The sequence below is a fragment of the Myripristis murdjan genome, chromosome 4 (assembly GCF_902150065.1).
Source record: "Myripristis murdjan chromosome 4, fMyrMur1.1, whole genome shotgun sequence".
NCBI classification, from domain to species: Eukaryota; Metazoa; Chordata; class Actinopteri; order Holocentriformes; family Holocentridae; genus Myripristis; species Myripristis murdjan.
In genome coordinates, this window is record NC_043983.1 from 11,649,877 (window position 1) to 11,673,561 (window position 23,685).

Here is a 23,685-nt window from a genome sequence, read left to right on the forward strand (position 1 = left end):
ACAGGGATATGAGCAACAAAGTGGCCTTCACCAATTTCTCTGCAATAACTCTGCAAATAGCTTGGGTGTCTCATTTCAACAGCAACATCAGTCACCCAAGTTTCACCCACTGATGTCAAGGTGTCAGATTAGCAATCTGCTGAAGTAATCTACCTGTAACTCCCTGTTAAAAAAGCACACACTAATCCTATAATTTACTAAGCAATGCCATAAAATGTTTTTTTGGAATGATGCTATATAATTATCTAATGCTTTTTTGGTTAGTGGACACACACACACACACACACAAACAAACAAATGCCACAAGCACAGCATTTCAGCTAATCACTTGATGCAGAGGACCAAACACAGTTTGTGCCTGAAAGCATTTGGAGACCCGACCACAAATGGTATGAGGCAGGAAACTGACGGATCTCTGCGTGTTTCCTTTGTTGCTGCTAATGAAAAACCTGCGCACGTAAACTCAAACATAATGACTTTGTAATTTGTTTGCAAACTGAAAATTTTAAGCATTCATCTGGATTCATTCCAGCATTAACTCAGCACTGATGATAAACAACAGGACAACCTGAAACAGAGGCAGCATGTCTACAGGCAAGAACGAGCAGGGAATTTTAGAGGAACAATACACCAATTTTGGGGAGACTGGCCATTTGGTCACCTTATCACCTAAGTGATGAGAACATCAACACCAGATGCATCTGTGTATCCCTGGGAGAAGACTGCAGTGCTATATGCTGCTAACACGCTCTCACTAATAAATTATTTCACAGCTGAATCAGTCATGTTTAGATTCATGTGTGGAATCTAAACAGTTGACACATTACTAGTAATTTTACATAGTGTACCTTTAGTTAAACACATTTCTTGATCTTGCAAACATACCCTCTGTATTTAAAACCCACTCTCTATCTGTGTGTTTCATAGTTAAGGCTAAAAAACAACAACTGGAAAATCCCCCATGCATGTAATTAATTAGTCTTTGGCCCAAGGCCTGTCTGTTCACCAAAGTTAATGGAAATCAGGTCAGAAGTTTTTTAGATATTCTGCTGACAGAGAGACAAACAATTATAATCTCCTCAGTGACAGTGGTAATACCCTGTTTTTAATTATGAGGGACTGGTTTCCACAGGAAGCTAACATGTTGTACACCAGGATGCTGTGTACAACTAAACAGTGACTGAATACATGGTTGCTCACCTGAAATAGTTCCAAAAATAAACCCTGGCTGTATCAGCTGTAATTAATTAATTAATATTTTATGGGTAAAATCTACAGGTTCACAAGCTACAAAAGATACTACTTGTATCACTAAAATGTCTTCCTTTCTGGATAATGCCACCTGCCCACTGTCACACAACACAGTGCGTATTAAAGTTAAAATAGGGCACTGGAGGAAAAAAGATCTACCAGGGTCTCACTGGTGTTCATTAGGGAAGCTGACCAATAGGCCAGTCTCTCAAAAACCAAAGAGTGTTTTTCTTTAGTCAGAACCTATTAAACGTCTCAAAAAATCAACATGGTGCTGGGTCAGTGTGCCACTAGCCAACCCAGAGACTTTGCTGTGAGACGAAAAGCACAGAAGGACAGACAGACATGATGTAAGATCGACAAAGCCAGACCTATTGATGTGGTGAGATGAAGGGGCTGGGGGATTGGTCTATATTTAGCTTCATTGAGATGGTAATGGTTGGAACATAAGAGGACTTTGTGTGTTTGTGTGTGTTTGTGCGTGTGTGTGTTGTGGTGTGTGCGCGCATTCATGTGTCCTTGTTTTTTACTAAAGAGCTGTACAAGAGCCACAATCTGGCATTTCTGGGAAACAAATTGAAAAAAAATGTTTACAAACATACAATAAGACCAATAAGAAGTGAGTTTATCAGATTCAATTGTCATCTCTGTCTAATATTACACTATGAAAATAGCAGCACTGTCAGATGGTTTTCTCTCCTGGCCTCAATCTGTGCCCAGAGGAGACATGATGAAACACATTTACCCTGCAGCAGGATTTCTCTCTCTCGTTCTCTCACTGTCTTACCCTCTCTCTTTCTCTTTCTCTCTCTCTATCTGTCTCACCCCCCTCAGTCTCTCTCTCTGCCCAACCCAGATTCCTGCCTTCCACTGTTGTCTTCCTCCTACTTGTTTCCTAGCAACCAAACCAACATGCCCCCTATTCTCAGCCCCATGAAGCTGTCACCATAACCCTAGACTTTATGGAATAACCTATATAAATCATCACTCCCCACAGGGAGCTGAGTTATGGACATCGTCTCCAGACAAACGATGCTGTCTACAAGCACGTTGTTAACCTGGTTTCAGTCATACTGGAAGTTGAGAGTGGTCAAAGCAACAGGTGGGCATTAAATGGTGCAATCATCGCCCAGATAACAACCATGCACATAAACACTGGCGTTTATACAGCTGTGGTAGACATTTATCAATTTGGGCTACTCAAGTTAGACAGATGGAAGTGAGGAAGACTGTGTTGGTTTTCTTCTACTTCTAACTTTTACTTTTCTATTTCCTCACAATAATTTTAATCTACTGTGGTGAATCTAGATAATTGAATTGGGAGTGGAATGACCCTACAACTCAGAGAATTTATTCATACCAGATTTACACAATTTTTTAAGCCCGAAGACAATACTGTCAATGAGACCAGTGCAATATTATCCATATTATGGCATATGACCAATATGAGTTTTTTCAGGTGCATATTTTTAAAGATTGAAATATCCAGAACTTGATGAGCTGCAAGAGTCTTTATAATAACATTCAGATCATGTGACACTAAACTAAACGAAACCCAGAATAACCAAGAAAAATGATTATATTGCATTACCAGAGTGACCCATCCCAGCTATTCAATGATAAGGGACAGTCTTGGGCATTAGGCTTTTGAATGAAGAATTTATTTAAAAGAAAGCCTAATGAAACAGTGAATAAATAAATTGATAATACAATGTGAAAAAACAAACAAAAACAAAAAAAAAAAAAAAACATTGCAGGTTTTCATAGTGTGTTCATGTGGCCGACAGGGAAATATTGTATGATGACCATGTGACTTCCTGACATCCCATATTGAATACAAGGCCAATATTGGCTCAAAATATTGATCTGACATGGATTCATATGTGTCCTAATAATACCATGTCACACAACCAATGCTAATATCAGCATCACAGTACATTTGTCTTGAGTAATGTTTGTAGCAACTTCTGGGTAGTGAGTGGAAATGTGATTGCTGAGGGAAGATCTCCATCTAGTGGCTAAAAGAGGAGCTACAGTATTCAATGAGCTGACACATTGGTCAGTCCCATTGTTCAAAATGAATAACTTCAAAATGAAAAGCTTCACTGTGGGCCTACATGTCCACATATATTTGATTAAATGATGAAGTGATGTGAGATTTTCATCAGACTGATATAACTGGAAGAATGGGGAGAGAATGAATTCATATCTTAGCTGGAGTTTGGATTTCTTTCAGCGTGTGTCTCAGAAAGGTTTTGAGACCAGTATGTACTAGTATGTGCTTGTACTAGTATGTGCTAGTATTTTGGAGGATGGTCATCCCTATATATATATATATATACCATACCCACCATTATTATGTATAGCTGCTACCAATGGGTGGTTTCAAAGAGGGGACTGCTGCTGGCACGATCCTCCATGTTCTTATTCAATCTCTTTCTTTCGTTTTGCCTGACACAGGAATTCAGCTGATATTGACTGTAGGGCTGTTTCTCTCCAAGAAGCCATTCCTTAAAATGCATTAAGTATTTAAATTGTTTCATAGGATTTCATTCAATTCTAATTAAGATAAAGAACAATGAAATCTGATTATCAGTCATATTCCTTTCTCTATGCTGCAGTTGTTATTCTGTGAAAATGAAACATTTTCTTATGTAAACAAACCCCCCAGGCCTTTTCTCAGTTCTTTCAGATGATTTCTGACTTGTGAGCTTGCAAGGGAAAATCCAACACTTTGACGTAATTTAATTGCATTGCCTAAGGTGGTTGAATAAAGCAGAGACGGTCACTTTCATATTTCCACAAGAAAGACAATATATATAGATCTTGCAAATCTGAATTGATTGTGCAATGAAAACAACACAAGGCTTTTTGAGGTCTCCAGAGTTTTGTTTCCATTCCACAGAAAGCATGAATAATTTCAAGAAAACAGTACGGGGCAGAGGGCAAAAAAAAAGAAAGCACTGAAGCCTTCTGATGTAAAACCATCATATAATGTACAGTAAAAGGAAGGTGGTGGGGTAATCAAAAAAGTCATGAATAAGGAATTTCCAACCCCAGGAGCACATGAAGGCAAGAGTTCTCACTGCTCACTGCAGCAGCTGTTTAGTTTTGAAATTAAACCATCCATCTGTCCATATATCTATCTAACTCAAAATGAGAGTGAATGAAATGAATGTTAATAATCACACTGGCAGCACCACAGATCAATACTGTCCACAGGCGGCTGTAAATTTACCACAGCACTATTGCTAGTCATCAGCAGATGGCGGGTAGGTGGCTGGATACCCCCGTGTACTCCAGAGGCCTTGGAAAAGCCTGCAGAGTTTATGAGTGGTGCAGGCAGAGCCAACACAGCAGGGTCCAGGGCAAAAGGATGCATGTCGCCTTCACTAACACAAACTGCAACAAAGCTACAGGCAGAAGGACTCAGAAACAAAGACAAGAGAGAAAGTGAGCTAGACGAGTGAGTCAGACAAAAGGAGTAATGGCAAAGTGATCAGTGAAAAATAGAAAGAGGCTAATATAGAGAAAGAAAGAGAAAGAGAAACTGATTTCAATACATGAGCCTAAATTCTCCATTCTCAGTTCTCTCTGCTCACATCTCTCATCCAGCTGGGGACTTAGATGACAATAAGATGATGGACTGATTATGTATATGCACACTTTCCCTCCACATATAGATGAGTGTTTGGACTTGGCTTAGACCCATGGGAATAAACCCAGAGGCACTCAGCAATACTAAAATCAAATCACAATGTCCTTATCCAAGGTTATCAGAGCCACAGTTTAGTGGTTTGGCATGTGTGTGCATGTGTGTATGTGTGTGTGATCATGTGAATGGGTAATGTTTATGAAATAATTCAGAATGTCTTAGTAGCAGATTGGGTAGATTTCTCACACCACACGACAAATTATATCCACGCACCATTAACTAATAGCTTCTTAAGTAGCGGCTGCTCTGTGCTACAAGACATATTAGGCAGAGGAACATGAGTAAAGCCACAGTGAACCATTATGCTTGTGGAATATGAATGTATTACGGTGAGCTAAACAAGCCGTAATTTGACAAATGATCCCACTGTAAAGATACAACAATATCAAATCCCATTTTGGCTGAAATGAAAAATAGGAGAAACTGATTCATTAATTCTCAGTGTGTGCCGGGCCTTGGGCACTTCTTCCCTTTATCATTTGTTTTAACATGCAAGGGGAGTCTTGTGATGAGACTTAAAATGAAAAGCGATAAAAACTTTAAACTTATGAAGTAGCGCATCCTTACTATTCTCATGAAACTGCTGAGATTGTAGAAATATCTCATACTCACCTCGGACAATAAACTGAGCTTTGAACAACACACTACTGACACCATCCCTGCCTGTTGCTGCTTTACAGAAGTATAATTCAACCCATTCTCCTCTATTGTTCCCCCTGTTTCTTCACTGTGCCTCCAACAGAAACAAACTCATACTCATCACACACAGCACCTCCAAAATTATTTGCCTCCCCACACCCAACCTCTCAGACCCCAACAGCAAAGCCATTACATGCGGAGCATGTACCACAGCACATGACCCGAGGCAACCCCTCAACTCATTCTTCACACTGCTTCCATCTGGGTGCAGATACCAACCCCTGGCCTGGAAACAAGCAGGCTACGGCAGGAAGTTTTGTCCCCTCTGCCATCGTATCACTCAACAAAACACACCACTGAGATGCTACGTGTAAAGGTATGTGTGTATAAATGAGGATGTGTATTGTATGGATGTCTTTCATGTAGTTATGTTGTGATGTATAATGTATTTATGTAACGATGTATTTACGTGAGGCTCTGTGCAGACTGTGGCAACAAATTTCCTTGGAAAAGGTCAATAAATAATCTGTACCTTATTCTCATTATACATACAATTTTAGATTTCAGGTGAATCCATATTGTTGAAGTTCACATATATTCTTTCACATTTTTAAGGTGAAAAATGTTTTTGGAGCCTGTTTGAAAACATTTACCTGTTGATTTCTAATGTCAAGATCTCAGATCATGACACTATTTGACTCATTAATGTATGCATGAGACCTGTCTAGGATGTCTCTGTGCCTTCTGCCCAGTGCACACTGTGATAGGGTTAAGCCCCGTGTGACTCTGATGAGGAATAAGTGGCTACATGGACATTTGGATGGATGCATGAATCTGTGCTGCATGACAAGCAGTTCTCTGTAACTCCACTAGGGGTCAGAGTCATGACACTGTAAACTGCTGAGCTGGGTGTAGGTTTTCTTGCCAAGGGCCTTCACCCTATTTGTCAAAACTACCCCCTCCTCAAGCAACATAAGTCACTCAGCTGCAGCATTTGGGCTCTGTCTGGTTTTAGGGGCATGAGTCTGATGAATATCACAAACACAAACTTCAGGCGTCAGTCCCACGCTTGTTTTACTTGCCTTCCTATTAGTCTCAGACACATTGTATGGTGCTTAATGCTGATAAAACAGCACACAGCCCATCACTGAGTCCTGATCTGAATGTAGAGTCCACAGAAAAGGCAATCTAGATATGTTATGCCCCCCTCACACACCCACCCACCCACACACACACACACACCAAACCACATTTGGCATGAAAGCCTCTCTGCCTGAAAGAAATCCTGTCGTACTACAAAGGTACTGTTTGCCCCAGCATGCTAACAGCATTGAACTCTCAGAGCACAAGACAGTTATCTTTGATATTTAAATCTGATGCTCTGAACAAACACAGGGGAGCGATTCCACAGCCCAGGACAGAGCGCACATTTATCCTCCTCAGCATCTCTGCACTTTTATGTCCAAAAAACAAAAGCACATGACAGCATATTGAGCTACACAGCATGTGCACACACACACACACACACACACACACACACACACACACACACACGTGCATTAATACCCCCCCATGCACACAAAGCCATTAAAGCACATTAAGTATTAAAGTACAAATGAGAGGTTTCATTCTGAAATGAACTATGCCCGAAGACCATTCACCAGCGAAATAAAAAGAAGAAACACAAAGAATTATTACCACATTGCATTTGTAATATTAAAATAAAATTCAGCATTTATTAACTACTAGAATAACATTGCCTACAAAAAGCTGGGATTCTGTGAATGGAGATAATTCTAAAATACTGTGCTGTGAATATCAGGTATTTTATCTTAGCTTACTTATTTATTTAATAATAATAGAACTGAAGCATTGTGGGATGAAATCCTTCTTTGATGCCTCATTTGCTACAAACTGTCATGTTTGCCAGAGATGAACGGCTGCAGCTGGATGATTCCCTCTTCCTTTATTAAGGGAGAAGAACAGGGAAATGCGTCACTTCTCAACCGAGGACAAACATCATTTTGAGACTGTGTGCTTTGACACACATGTTTGTGTGTGTGCGTGCGTGCCTGTGTGTGTGCGCGCGCTTGTGCAGCAGGTCAACAGGTGGCATTGCTTCCTGCACTAAATGGTTTCATATGGCAGGGCAGGGAGGCAGGTCATTAGTTGACACATACTGTATCTATGGATTCCTGCTTATTGCTGTCAGGAGCTGTGTGGGAGGGGTGGCAGACCATTTACTTAGAAGAGCAGTGAAAAATTTGTCTCACTACTCAACAAGTGCTTCTCTAAAGGCACAAGCAGGTAGATCTGTTTTTAAAAATGATCATCCAATAGCCCATCTTTATAATTATTATTATTTATTACTATTTATTTATTTTTATCAGGTTATTTTATTGAAATTTAAAGAGTATTTTCTTTAAATGATCAGTAAGTGGAGAAGAAAGCAGCTAGCACACAAGATGAACAGCAATATGTGCATGGGCTCCAAGAGGATGGCAGATCTCGAATAATGAATGTACGAATTGCAATTCAGATAATTCTATATTAATCCACTCCAGCTCAGTGTTCCTCTGGCATCTTGCTGTTTTATTGTGTGAGAGCACAGTTCAGACAGGAGGACTTGCTGAGCACAGCCTTACAGGATGAAAATGAGACGAGGCAGATGCTGAAATTACGTACACCCCTCAATCCAATGCAGGGCTTGAAACCTTATTCAAGATATTGCTTTTAGCAAGTGAGTTATCAGTAAATTTCTGGTCTTCAATAATTAATCAGACAGTGCATGGTGTGCATGTGTGAGTATACAATACACCAGTCAGGGCAAGCATCTGTACACTGTGTGTGTGTGTGTGTGTGTGTGTGTGTGTGTGTGTGTGTATGTGTGTGTAACCTCTCTGAAATGAGTATGCAGGTGTAAGAGAGACAGGGCCCTGCTGTCAGCTGGTGTTGAATGGGAGGACCATAGCCTATATTTCAGAGGCAGTTCCCTCAGGAGATATTTGTGGTGTCAGCACAGTAGGACACGGAGGGCCAAAGATACATTGTGGTAACATTATAATTATAATACACTCACTGTACTGGCGAACAGGTAATAGGGGCATCTAACTGATCCTGTGTAATGGGAGAAAATATAATAGCCTGAGAGAGATCTCACATCTGATGGTGATCCATTCTTAAACAGGATTACGTTACGATTACATAAAAAATGTAAGCTATTTATGGATAAGCTAATTACAGCCTTGCTAGAACTCCTTCACTAATGTCATGAGTTCTTCATTTGCATCATTTGTCGTCACCATGACCAGAAAGCAGGACGACTGCAACATCTCAGGGCATTTACGTCTGTTTTTCACCTCATTATTGTTCTGCTCTTCCACTCCCTTCCTCTCGTGATGATGGCTATCTCTCCACTCTGCCCTGACTCACTACACAATCAAATTTATTCATCAAGCACTTCTTTACAAAGGAGGTTTGTCACAGTGTTCTAGAGAGCGACAAAAGGATACACAAATTAGATCAAAAACACTTCAATCCATACCACCTCACGCTCTATCCATCTATTTCCTCTTGTACACAATCTAGCCTTCTTTCCCTTTCCGTCACTGCCTTGATCTTATACCTCAGAACATCATTCCGCCAATTCCTCACACCATGATCTGCTGACAAATCACACATCTCAATAACTCATTCTCTCTGTGTTTGTGATGTTTATCCACAGTGACAGTTTGTGACATTATGCTGTCTAAATACAGGGAGCGAGACAGCTGAGAAGAACAAGTGGAAGAGAGCGAGAGAGAGAGAAAGAGGGGGAGAGAGAGAGAGAGAGAGAGAGAGAGAGAGAGAGAGAGAGCATGAATGCAACATTTATGAGTAGTACATCACTTCGTCACTTAGACATAACCTCTCCACCCTAAAACCCAGCAAAAACAAATATGTCCTTGTCATAGAACAAAGATGCACGCTTGAATTAAACAGGAATATTACCATATAGTGTGTGAAGGAACAAACGTTTCAGCGCTTTTTGCCTCGACACACACTCTCTCTCTCAGTGACACCGCCTTCCCTATTCTGCGTATTGCTTGACAGACACATGATTTTGTGATGCGGAAAATGGCTTTTCAGCATGTCACCATTAATAATTCACTTATGACAAACAGCTCTGACATTTACAATGCGCCGGGTGTCTGTGTGACACTGACAGGGAGACAGTAACAGGGGGAAGGAGAGCAATGGGGGGAAAAATAGAGATTCTCTCTCTCGGCTGTGTATTGATGCAGTTAGTAAGGGTCAGGCCTAATAAAGTGTCAAACCTTCAGCAGCAAAACATTGATGGAGGAATCAAAGCTGCCTGCGATGACCTTTTCAAAAACTATTGACCTCAAATTGAGCTTAAGCGGGTTCAGTCTCTGCCAAAGAATGTGTGGAACAATAAGGGTAAATGAGATGCAGTCAAATGTGAAGAAGGATTAGGCTATTCTGTGTAGTTTAATCAAACTCCTTCAGTAAATCAATTGATAATATCAGTGTCACTGAGTAGCCACGTTTTCAGCTAAATTACATTTACATTGCATGCTTTGCTGTCTACTTATGCTGCTGTTTGAAACAGCAATCTCACAATCCCACAGCTGCTCACTGACACGGTGAATACAGAATGTGTGAATGACTGACTTGCTTGCAGACTGGCTGGCTGACGAAGTGACTGAATATCTAAACCAGTCTGTCCACCTTCCTGAATGTCTGTCTGATGGACAGACTGGCAGCTCAACAGGTTCAGAACAGGCTGATGTGAGAGGATCTCTGAGGGCAGGAGAGCATAGCCGCTCTTTCATAGCTAATGCTTTGTAGGCAGGGAAACACTGAGAGAAGCAGACAGATTGAAACCAGAGGCGGTATCATTGTTTCCCTGAGACAGAATCTGTCCAGCCAATTGGTTCTTCACTCTGTAGAGTCCATTCAGAGCTCCATAAGCGCACAAAGGTTTTAGACAGAAATCTCAGCAATAAGCATGAAAATTATCTGACTATGGATCTAACTATGCAGAAATGTTCTTTTTCAACTTTATAATGAAAACAATACCTCTAATATGGCAGTAGGTACAACACATACTGAAAACCTTCTGTCAGAGTACATACAATTGAAAAAAAAAAAAAAAAAAAATCTAACAAAAACAAGAACAATCACAGGTTACCAGACGTGTTGACATTGCAGTAACAAGCCTTGCTTTGGGGAACAGTGTGATTAAAATGGACCCTGGCAAGTCAAACTGCTTGGATGTAACTTGTTCATGCACAGCAACCTTAACTACCAGAGTGGCTTTATAACCCAAATTAACAACACTCTATTGATTAAACAATTTCCAAAGACAAAATCATTTGATTATGGCCAAGCTACAGTCAGAGAGCTTGCCTTAAGGAGATCTCACAGACACCACCTATTACGATAATGAGAAGAATATATAATGAGAGCTAAATACCTCCACACTAACCACCAACTCAACCATGTGCCCTGTAGCAGCAAGCCCCTGTTCTGTATACTGGTAGATAAATAATGAGGCTTGTGCCTTGTGAGTAAGGAATCAAAAGCGTCACCACTACTGCAAACAGGCAATTTTCTAACTGTGGTTGTGAGGCGATAAACTAGGGTGGATGCTTTATAGATAGCCAGTGGCAAAACCAGTGTGTTCCAATCAGGCTGTGATCAGAAGAAATGGGGATCACACAGTGTGTCCAAGTCTGAAAACACCCCTGCCACGAATTGCTCCAGCAGTGTACCAACACACAGCTACTGACAGATCACCAACGATACACACATGCAACATGCAACAATAAAGATATACACATGGACAAACACATAAGCAGTGGCTACAGCGACAATGTTGAGGTGGTGTCTCCATCTTTCATCTGTAACCGCTGAGTCCCTCCAGCACTTCCAGCACACATCAGCTGTGAAGTGTCAAATGAATTGTTGATTTGACATGTCTCAGTATCCCTTGTGTGTGTGTGTGTGTGTGTGTGTGTGTGTGTGTGTGTGTGTGTCTTCTCTGTCAGCATGGCAGCCTAGTGACCATGACAACTGATAGAAAGTATGTTTGATCATGAAACAGTGACAAATCATTTGTAGATAACTGGAATGAGCTGTGGTGATACTGCTTAAAATCTGTTAGGAGCAAAATGTGAATGTATCTGATTGAATGACATGTAACAGTGAGTGAAGTCATGCCAGCGTGGCTGATTTTTTTTTCTTTTCTTATTTGTGCCCCTCAAGGAATCATTTAAGCCTTCTGTCGGGAAATCTCATCCAACCATTCACTGCTGTGTCCTCTTTCAAAAACGATTCCTATCAAAATGTGGCGCATGATTATCTCTGCAAATCACAATCCTGGTCAAATTGTGATTCAGATGTGCAGCAGGCATATCTGTGCAGGGATGCATAGCCTTGTCTGATTCAGTTGGTAGGAATTGATGTTGTTTTTGTCCTGTGAAGCCAATGATTTCTTTGGAAAAGCCCTCTTTGAAAATATTGTAATGATGATGCAAATTTGCAAATTTTTGATTAAATCAGTGGAGGGAGACTTTAGATGTTGCCGACATTAGATAACCTGCAGCCTGTTCCACCTGGAGAGTTAATATCCAAGGCCATGTTAGTCAAAACAATATTAAAATGCATAGGAATACTTTTTAATCTCACTTTTTTACATTGTCAAAATACAAAAGAAAGACCAGAGTTTATCCACCTTACTCCTTCAGAGAAACATTCACAGACCATGAGCAAAATAATTTTGAGTCTACATTTTCCCATAAACATTTAATGCATCAGCACAGATGTTTATCTTTACTTGTGTTTGTGGAGGGGATGAAGAATGTGAAAGTCTTGCTTACTAATGATAACATAAAGATAGTTTGGACAGATCATCCAATCTTGACAGACTATGAAGATTCACGCCACTCAGCCACTTCAGCACCCTGGAGAGCTCCATTGGTATAATTCAGGCCAAACCACGGTGAGGTTTTGGGGGCCATTATTTACCGCACCAGCTCTTGCCAAAGGAAGTAATGACTTCCCCACATGAGAATTTGCTCCAGCATCCTTTTACTGTAAATGCTTGCTAGCAGAGTTGTGGGAGAGCCTTAATCAGAGGAGTAGGTCAGAGCAAAAGCAGGTGCATGATGATAAACATGTGAAGCACAAAGTAGGTGTGACACTGGACCAAGGATAATGGACATCAGAATAAATTAAGGAATTGGCTTTGTGTTTGTGGACAAAATGGTCTAAAGTGTATCTGAACTTGTTGAATGCATTTCATACCTCAAAAGACTCTTGCAAAGAGTTATTTTGGAATATTTTGAATTTGGCATGTGTAATATGTTGCCCCATGCTTGTGGTATCTTGGAAGAAAATGTCACATAAGCAACAGTGGGACCCAGTGCACTATAACACCACTAGTAGTCAAAAACTACATTTGGTACTACTAAGTTAAACCTAAGTGGGTGAAGCCAAACAGGTTTTTGACTGAATGTTGGACTGAAGTAAGGTGAAAAGGGCGAGGGACAGAAGACAAAATAGTATCATTAAGTTTCGCACTCTGATACAAAATGGGAAAAATGCAATCTGGCCATCTGAGTAAGCTTGTTAGCAAGCTTACTCAGAAGTCACAAATGAATGAAAATAAAGCCTTGCCATTTCCACTTTTTATTTATATACTAACCAGTGTTCCATTTTTCCATTTGAGTTAGCCAGTTAGCTAGCTTGCAATATATATATATATATATATATATATATATAAACTGTTGCCCCACCCATTCTGGTTTAACTCATCCAATGAGATTATTTCTGCATGCAGAACAGCTCTGCTTCCAAGAAATATTTGTCTAATTAAATCTCCAGTCTTTGTCTTGGCATAGCTGATCTCCCTCCTGTGTTTCCCAAGGCACCATGCTGACATTTTGATAAAGAGAAACTTTCCTTTGCGCAGTATGCTGTCTAAAATGTGTTTTATTAGTGATCTCTGGCTCCTACTGCCTATGACTAACTGCAGGATTAACTTTGATTTTCTCTGGCACTTTGCCTGACCTCTCAGGTAAAGTTAGAGAAAAGAGGTCAAAGCAATTATTTCAGTGTTTTGCTTCTCACACAGTACACAGTGATTTCTCCATAAGATGCACAAACTGCTGTTAGAGCCGAGAATCACTGAGAAGCATCTCTTGGTTTTTAACATTACTCTGTCAGAGCACAGGTACAGCATTTACTTATCAAAAAAGACAACTTGAGCCTGCACTTGACAACAAGATGAGCCTACTTTATACACAGGTCTCGTTACCCTCTAATGATAGAACACAACAAGCAAGATTTCTTTTCAACACTGCCCATGTGTACTCAGTTAAATCCCACCGCTGCAAATACACATGGTGCTCCTGTTGCTGTCAGCATTTCAAAGATTACTTCACTGACAACATCGCTGAAAAGAAGGAATTGGCTTTTTCAATTATTCACATCCTGTGTTTCAACAGAGACTAATTGCCCCATATATTACAGTTTAAGTGTTGTTTGAACAGAATATTAAAGATGGTTATTTAATGTTTTTACTGTTAAAAATTGTTGAATTTTGTATTGAGTCAGGTCCTTTGAATTTATCAAGATTTGAGGTGCTGGTAGACGAGACTTTTAATATTTCCATTTGGTGGTGTGTGGGTTTGTAGAGGATAAGGTGCTGAGGATTCAGTTAATTTACACTGTAGATCTTTCCCATCCCTGGTGTATTACTGTATGTGCACATTGTGTAACGTGCAGGCAGTTTCTCCTCCAGACCCCATCAAGAAGCCTCAGTTATTAAGTGAGGATAGAGGGTTTTCATCGACAGTTCAGCTAGCTTGATTCAAACTGTACTGAAACAGTTGATGGTAATTTGTTTGCATTGACTGAGAGTGATGTGTGCACTTTGTGGGTCAGTTTGGTTGCATGCTTTTCTCAGTACATATTAAACCATCTTAAAAACTACAGCCAGAGCTACTAAAACCTTCTTTACAATGTTCAAAATCAGCATTAAGATCTGTGGAAGGAGCAAGATAATCTGCTTGACCAATCAGGACTTGCAACACATGATAAATGTTGTTGCATCCATGAAAAGCTTTCATAAATACACTATATTACCAAAAGTATTCGCTCACCTGCCTTTACTCATACTACGAACTGAAGTGCCATCCCATTCCTAACCCATAGAGTTCAATATGATGTCGGTCCACCTTTTGAAGCTATTACAGCTTCAACTCTTCTGGGAAGACTGTCCACAAGGTTGAGGAGAGTGTTTATAGGAATTTTTGACCATTCTTCCAAAAGCGCATTGGTGAGGTCACACACTGATGTTGGTCGAGAAGGCCTGGCTCTCAGTCTCCGCTCTAATTCATCCCAAAGGTGTTCTATCGGGTTCAGGTCAGGACTCTGTGCAGGCCAGTCAAGTTCATCCACACCAGACTCTGTCATCCATGTCTTTATGGACCTTGCTTTGTGCACTGGTGCGCAGTCATGTTGGAAGAGGAAGGGGCCCACTCCAAACTGTTCCCACAAGGTTGGGAGCATGGAATTGTCCAAAATGTTTTGGTATCCTGAAGCATTCAAAGTTCCTTTCACTGGAACTAAGGGGCCAAGCCCAGCTCCTGAAAAACAACCCCACACCATAATTCCTCCTCCACCAAATTTCACAGTCGGCACAATGCAGTCTGAAATGTACCGTTCTCCTGGCAACCTCCAAACCCAGACTCGTCCATCAGATTGCCAGATGGAAAAGCGTGATTCATCACTCCAGAGAACGCGTCTCCACTGCTCTAGAGGCCAGTGGCGGCGTGCTTTACACCATTGCATCCGACGCTTTGCATTGCACTTGGTGATGTGTGGCTTGGCTGCAGCTGCTCGGCCATGGAAACCCATTCCATGAAGCTCTCTGCGTACTGTACTTGGGCTAATCTGAAGGTCACATGAAGTTTGTAGCTCTGTAGCAATTGACTGTGCAGAAAGTCGGCGACCTCTTTGCACTATGCGCTTCAGCATCCGCTGACCCCTCTCCGTCACTTTACGTGGCCTACCACTTCGTGGCTGAGTTGCTGTTGTTCCCAAACGCTTCCATTTTGTTATAATAGAGCTGACAGTTGACTGTGGAATATTTAGGAGCGAGGAAATTTCACGACTGGATTTGTTGCACAGGTGGCATCCTATGACAGTTCCACGCTGGAATTCACTGAGCTCCTGAGAGCGGCCCATTCTTTCACAAATGTCTTGTTTCACAGTCTGCATGCCTGAGTGCTTGATTTTATACACCTGTGGCCAGGCCAAGTGATTAGGACACCTGATTCTGATCATTTGAATGAGTGAGCGAATACTTTTGGTAATATAGTGTAAAAGCCTATGTGATCCTGGCTACTTCCTTGATACATTGCCACTTTGACTATGCCAGCGCGTTATGTTATTGTGCTTTGCCTGTGTTCTTGAAAAAATAAAATACAAATGGCCAACAATAAATTATGACAGTTCTGAAATTGAGGCCCTGTGTTCTTATAGTCAGAAGCTGTTCCAAACAACTTAACTAGCTGAAGCAAGGGCTGCTCAAATCAAGCTGTGCATGGTACACAGAATTATCCACAAACATGCACCAACCTATCTAAGGCAACTTTCCATTTGTAAGAGACATCATAACCATAACACTAGTGGTAGCACAACTAATGTCGGGTTCTACAGATTTAAAACCTGTCTCGCAAATGTACATTCGCAAATCAGGGTGCGTTAGAGTGGAACGAGTGGCCTTACAAATCACACAGACTGTCACTTTATAGACTTTTAACATGGAAGTAAATCCATGTATGTTGAATTTTATTGCAGGGTAATCTAGTCATTTAACTGCACACACTTTGGGAAGCTGTTATTTTTTGTTTTGTTGTTTGAATTGTGACTCTCAGACAGTCTGTGACATGTTTTCCTATCTTTGTCTTTTACAAAAAAGGACCACGTCAGAAAATGTTTTGAAAAGTATTCTTGACAGTTTAAATTAATGCAAGACCGCTGACTGTGCATTCATTTTGATTATCAAACAAATCCTTTCCATAAAGCATTTCCAAATTCATCACAAAATATGATAATATGATCCAACCTCTTACTTTAGAAAAAACAAATGTTATTCCTAAAATGTCATCTAAATGTTATTCCTTCTATAAGAAACTAAAACGTTATCCCTTCTATAAGAAATAAACCCCCTCGTTTAACTTGTTATTTCAGCTCCAAGACTACAGTAGTCTACTAAAAGCTTCTGAACTCAAATTTGACCCAAGACTCAAAGCCAGCATTATTCAGTTAAGCGATATCTCAAAGATCAGACATTTCCTGTCTTGCACACTAAAGAAAAAGCACTTCATGCTTACATATAATGCAGACTCAGAGAGAAACACTACTCTCTGGATATTCCCATTTTCCCTCCAGAAACCTACAACTCATTATAAAAGTAAAAATAAAAACTCTCAGAATCTTACCAGGAAATCACATTATACCTTTAGTGCGGCTCAGTGGCTTCCAAATCTTGCTCCTGAATACATTTCAGACATTACAGCCCCCTTCAGAGCTCTCTCACTTGGAAATTGCCTTTATACTTATATATGCCAGATAGTCCTGCGACTCAGAACTATGCTCTTCCTTAATATTCAAGTCTAGCCTAATGACTCATGCCTTTAGCATATGCTGCCATTAGTTTAACCAAGCTAATTAGCTTAAATGTCTAGCATGCAACATTTAAATTATCTATCTTTCCTACACTACCAGCCGTGTTTCCTGTTACCCCCTCTTTACTTCGATCTACTGATACCATTGTTGAAATGAGGCCTTTGTGCTGTGAGCTGACGTGATTTGAAAGCTGAAGCCGCCACCCTGAGCCTTTTGGGCCTGACTTGGGATCTAAATAATGAAGCCAGGCCTGAGGTTAGGGACCTTATATTGAGGATCGAACTGGCACAGAAACAATCACACAGACTTTTTCTTCTGTAGGCACCACAACAATATGAACCTCATCAACATATTGTGACAAGTTAAACGGAATGGCATTGTATTCTAGGTACATGCATGTACATTAATATGCAAACCCTTTACCCAAACCTTTGCTCCCAAGCACTAATGTTTCTCAGTGTTAGGATTGTAAGATTGATGGTTACTTCAATCTCTTGCTGCTTCACGCCACAGGTGCTCTCTCTTTCTTTCCATCACTTTTTCTCTCAAACTGAAACACACTGACCAATACACACACACACTTTTGCACAAGAACAAAAACACTCCCAGCGCTCTGCTCTATTTTTCACCAATGTCTACTCTTTCTGATGCACATCGATGCAGTGTGATTACTGTCATTAGGACGTGAGCATGTTAGGCCGCCTCTAAGTACTGTTATTCATCAAGCCCCTCTAAAACGGAGTCTTATTCATGTTGAGCAGTGTGAATGTTTGCACTGCACAAGCAAACACACATACACACACATACAAAACACTGGTGACTCCCGCTAAAAACAGAACACACCACAAATGGAGCCTCTTAATAGCCTCAATTACAAAGCTATGTTTTTCCCCCACATGTGACTTTTAACTGGAGCTGTGTCCACTACTGTCAGATTCAAGATAAAAAAAAAAAAACAATAAACTCACATAATTTTTTGTTTGTTTGTTTGTTTAATAAAATCTGTTATTACTCCTTCCAATGGGCTAATTTGAGAAAACAAAACAAAACAAAACAAAACAAAACAAAACAAAAGCAGGTGCAGAGATTGGCTCACATCTTATTTTACATGCCATCCTGCTAAGTGGCACTGAGAGGTGTATGTTCATGGTGATAACACATCCTGACTCGGTTTGGTCACTGTCCTTTCACCAGCGGAAGCAATGAACTATGATATGGTGTTATATTAATTATATTAGGCAGAGCAGAGAATAGGAGCCCAACCCATGACCAAGCATCTGCACTGGCCTGGTGATTCACTAATCAACCACATCTACTGTCATATGGACTTAAAAGTCAGACATAATTAAAGCAAGAAAAATGCTCATTAAAAATTCAGTCAGTGGCATTTTTTTTTTATAATGGATTTTCAACAAATTTCAAGAGTCACACTCACCACAGATGTGCATGAGGTCTTTCAGTAAGTGGTAACCTTACGATTAAAGGAGTGGCATTATATAAGTTTCCATTTCTGGAAAAAGCGTGGTGAGAGACAGAGGGTGAGTAATGATTTCTTATAAAAACTATTATTAATAAGCCCCAACTATAAGTTAGCGATGCAATAGTTTGTGGGATCATTTGCATTGAGCCAAGCAACTTCCAAGAATGTCTGAACAAAGCATAACCACTGTGGGGCTCAAATGTGAGATTTCTGCTCCTTCCTCCAACTATTTTCACTTTTGCCTCTTCCCTCCTGATCTGCCCCCTCCATTCATTCTACATTGTCCTTCCCCTCCTCTTCCTGTCTCTCCACTGCCATGCTTCCCTGCTCCTCTGTCTCTACAGCAAGAGACATGGCTCAGCATGGTACATGGCATCCGGTACCTGTAAAGAGCAGGAAGCCTGTCACAGAGGGTGCCAACACCACGAGAGGTGAAGCCCCAACTGTTAAAGGCTTTAGCTGGGAAACAGAGGGGGCTATCACTGTTTTAATCACCAAGCAATTCCACAGCACTGCAGGCAACTGATAAATACACACACACAGGCATGCGTGAGTACACAAACATTGTTGTACATATACACATACAGGTACACACACCCTAGGATACAACCGTTACAGTAACATAGTGCTGCTGAGTCTTACGCTTTACCTTGCTCACATTCACTAAACTATCATGCATCAATAAGTGAGATAACAATGTGCCATAAACAAGTGAAACAACTCTTTTTTTCCTCCTATTTTGATATGTATAACACCCATCATTTAGAGTGACACACTCTCCATTACATGGCAGCAAAATGTGCACTTATCTTATAATCATCCCCAAGGCAGAAGGCAATAAACAATGCTGTGAATGTACATAAGCTGTCAAGACTATGTTTGATGCTATGCATATTTTGGAACGTCTTTGCAATTCTTTGAAACATCGTTTTCACATCAGCGAATAATTCTCCTTGTGTGTTTCTTGTCAGTGACGAGAATAAGTATGAATCGTTTCTTTTGTACTTTTGCATACTCTTCTCCTTCTGCCAACAGAGAGAAAAATATGAAAGCAGATATGCTCGCCCCAGTGCTCAATGGATTTTCTTAATGCTCATAGCCTCTGGTAATCATCAAAGCTGCATAGGCAAGTCTTTTTTTGTAAAACTACACCCATCTTGCCGGCTTAAATTCCAAAGTGGCTGCAACAGGAAGAGGGGTCCCATCAACGTGACTGAACCTCCTTCTATTTTACACAGGCAACTGGACTTTTGGGTAATAGCTCTCCAATCATATGTGTGGACTAGCTCACTGATAATTTGTATGTACAGAGCAGGACAATCAGGGGCGAGCCCAATGTAGTGCATTGTGCTTCACACAGTATATAAGGCAATGTATGCCTTTATATATGCATTATATACTGCGTGAAGCACAATGCACTACAATATGGCTCACAACTGATTGGCTTACTACATACATGTAAATTTTCATTGAGCTAGTCTGCACATTTGATTAGAAAGCTATTACCCAAAGAGTCCAGTAGAGGAGTCCACTTGTGCTAATGAAACTAGGGTTACAAAATCATAACTTTCGTAACTTTCAATATAACCTTTGTGCCCAGCTGTTGGGTATGCACGTCATTACCTACAGAAAGTGATGAATCGAAACTTAAAAGTACAGTGCCAAAGTATGAGCGAGCGTTCTACACACTGAAAGCTGAACTCATCAACAGCTCTCTTGTCCCTTTGGTTTTGTTTGGAATTAGGCAATTACAGATCAGCTGGGTAACCTCCATCTACCATTTGGCGAGTGTGTGCACTCGCCAAGTACAGCTTTACAACCTTCACCACAGTAATTTAACTGCACAACACAGAAATAACTGGTTGTCCGGTTGTATAAAGTAGCTACTGACCTTTGGATATTATGCTTTCAAAACAAAAAACCTTGTGCACACACTTTGACAATCACACACTGACATATGGTCACTACATTAATGTATATAATTGTTTTGCCTGGGGCTATTTCTCTGTGATGTTAGGAAAGAATAAAATACTTCCACAGCTTATGGGGGCGGACAAATCTGACCTCTGTGGAGTGCCTGGATTCTCTCGCTCAGGAAAACAACCATCTGGGAAACTCTGATGATAAACACTGTATTTAGGATAAAGCTTTCATCCCAAGCTCATTAGCGGGTGAGAGACAGACAGTGTTCTGTATTTATATCAGTTTCATACTCACTCCCACTCCTTGCGGCGTGCCTGTGGTGTGCTCTGTATCTTGTGCGCCTGGTGGGCTTTGACAATGTCCCTCTGCTCGATCAGGCCACCTCGGCGTCTCTTGATCACATTGGGACTGACTGCCAAGTCTCCATCCACCCCCAACATTCCCCCTCCACCTTCGAAAGACGAGCCCACGTCCAGAGATAGGCCGAGGCGGTTTTGACGTAGAGGTGGAGCATGGCCAGATGCGTGTGGGATGTAGAGGGTGTCGTAGCTGGTGGAGAGGCTCTGAGGCTCCAGGTGGGAGCGGGACCCGTAAAACAGGCCTGACCCACCAGCCAGTCCTGCGCGATGCTTCTGCCAGCTCTCACACTCCTCTGGGGGTGGGTGGAGGATGTAGTGCCTGGGGGTGCTGCTGCCACAGACCGCTCCCAGGCCCAGGCCACCCACTTGACACCCCGGTCCTCCTGGGCCTCTTGGTGGCCCCAAGGCATTATGGTCCCCTGTCAAAGACTGAGAGCTGACCGAACAGGACCCCAGTTCCAACATGGTGGCGTGGCTGCCGGGGATCTCAGCATAGTGCTTCAGGGAGGGAAAAACAAAAGAATGAGACAAACATAAGATTAATACCACAGAGCTCCACAATATAATTATACAGAATAAACAGTTCCACTGGTTGAGGTGATGCCAATCCTCTCCCCTTTTATGCAGATACTCAGTCGAGTCTGTACTTGGGTGGTGGATTACAGCTACATTAGTCAAAAGCCTGAAGGGATCCAACTTCTGTGTGAGTATTCATCTATTCAGCTAAGCTTCAGAGGCAATTTGCCAACGGTCCAATGGCTCTCACTGTCCTCAGTTGGTTTTAATACGGAGTCAGTTACAAGTCCTCTAGGCATTAGAACCAATTAGACAAGCTATAAAGCAGCCCTAAAAACAAATAATCATTTAATATTGCCAGTGTTGTGCTTGATGGCGTAATTAGAAAGGGGGAAAAGAGAGGGAGCTGCACTCCATCAACTCATCTTCTTTATTAGTATGTACATTGAGAGGCACATTCAGTCATGCTTTTATTGGTTTCAGGTATGTCTTTAGCAAGAAAAGACATACATGCAGTCTATATCTGGGTGCCAAAGCTGTATAAAAAGCCTCTCCATTTCACTGGCCCAGCTTTACTGTCCATGAAGTCCTCAGCACTGGAATTAGCTAAATGATGGATATTATGTTTCAAGGCCCCTTGGAGAATAAAGTCCTAAACAAGTTGTGCTCTAGCGAGGATGCTGAGTATCGGAAAAAAAAAAAAGAAGAAGAAGAAATACAGCAAAGATAAGAGGATGCTGTCCGGTGAAGATAAGATGCAGTCCATACAACTGCTTTGAACATCAGCCTACAATCCATCAGACTGTTCAAGCACCCTGCAAGCCTTTAATTAAACTGCTGCCATTAAGTGGACACACTGTTGTCAATCAGGCACTAACAATCAGAAACCCTTGAGTTGATGATGCTATCACCTGTCCAAGAAAGCCTTGCCTCTTTGACTTCAAAAGCTCTTCACTGATGCCTCAAAATAATCAAATTATTGCACAAGACAGGAGAACTGTTAGTATACTGTAATATACAGAGAGATGTTTTTTATTGCAAGATGACAAGGTTTAGACTTTTGCAGTGTCTTTTTAATCTGCAAGCTTCAACAACCACTTTTTAGCAGACAAAGTTTATGGTATAATTACACAGGATGATGAATCAGAGAGGACAAAAGGCTTATATTGTACCACACTTACTGAAAACTGTTTTTCAAATCATTTTACAAAAGAGTGAATACACTCTGCCAGATATAATGCTGTATTATTTCTTGTTAGAAATAAAAACAAGCAAAAGAGGGCTGGAGCACTACTGTTCATATGCAGTAAGTCCAGAAGTATGGTAAGTGGAATAAAATGTCATTTCTCATAAGCACCTTATTTATAGGACACAAATACAGTCAACTGCTGTCTGATTTATTAAATTCATGAAGCAGCAATTGATAGTAACATAAATTATTAAGGTGACACAAATAAAGCAATATGACAAAAACCCATTTCATTAATCTCTTCTTATGATGTGTTATAATCCATCATAGATATGTTCCTGATGCAGGGATGATTACTTCAGCTCATTAGAGCTGATGGAAGTGGGCCAATTGGTGACAGTTCTAGTATAGCTGGTATATAGCTATCCAATTATTTAACATGGCCTAGATTGCATAGCCCTCGAAGAACATAGATTTACACAGGGGTAAATTATCTAGACAAGTGGGAGGAAAAAGGCTAAAAGGGGGATCCTGGGAGCCACGGCAAAACTGTCCGAATGTCTTCATTGAGCACAATTCAAAATACAAAATATTATCCTAATGAACATCCATACTACAAAATAATTGAATCGATTTTCTTTTGCAGATTTGTAACAACCCAACACAACCCACACAACCTAACACAAAAGTACAAGAAAAAAGGCAGAAAAAATATGATTACTGCATCTCAGAAAGCGAAACCAATTCAAATTAAAGCTGCAATCGTCAACAATTACCGAGCAGTGAAATGCAATCTTGTAATGCTTATCCCACCTTTTCATTAAGCTCCTCATTACAGCCAAAATATGAAACTGAAGAAGCATTACGGAAGCAATCAAACAGTGGTGGTTAGAGAGACCTTCCAATGACC

General features: G+C 40.8%; 2 protein-coding genes and 1 long non-coding RNA gene across 3 annotated transcripts in view; 2 read left to right on the plus strand and 1 right to left on the minus strand.

Annotated features, from left to right (window-relative positions):
- cacna1ea (calcium channel, voltage-dependent, R type, alpha 1E subunit a) overlaps positions 1–21,166 on the minus strand; it is a 95,582-nt gene extending 74,416 nt beyond the window's left edge. The window contains 1 exon segment of the mRNA XM_030049210.1: positions 21,006–21,166. Within this exon segment, the coding sequence (XP_029905070.1) occupies positions 21,006–21,151 (146 nt within the window). The 5' untranslated portion in view covers positions 21,152–21,166.
- LOC115357640 (uncharacterized) overlaps positions 1–23,685 on the plus strand; it is a 249,917-nt gene that overhangs the window by 3,146 nt on the left and 223,086 nt on the right. The window contains exon 2 of the long non-coding RNA XR_003928126.1: positions 3,178–3,184. This is a non-coding gene — a long non-coding RNA (uncharacterized LOC115357640). The remainder of the gene's footprint in view (positions 1–3,177; positions 3,185–23,685) is intronic.
- Positions 23,146–23,685, plus strand: part of cep350 (centrosomal protein 350) — a 53,811-nt gene continuing 53,271 nt past the window's right edge. Inside the window, exon 1 of the mRNA XM_030049207.1 lies at positions 23,146–23,156. The gene's annotated coding sequence lies outside the window, so the exon portion shown is untranslated. The remainder of the gene's footprint in view (positions 23,157–23,685) is intronic.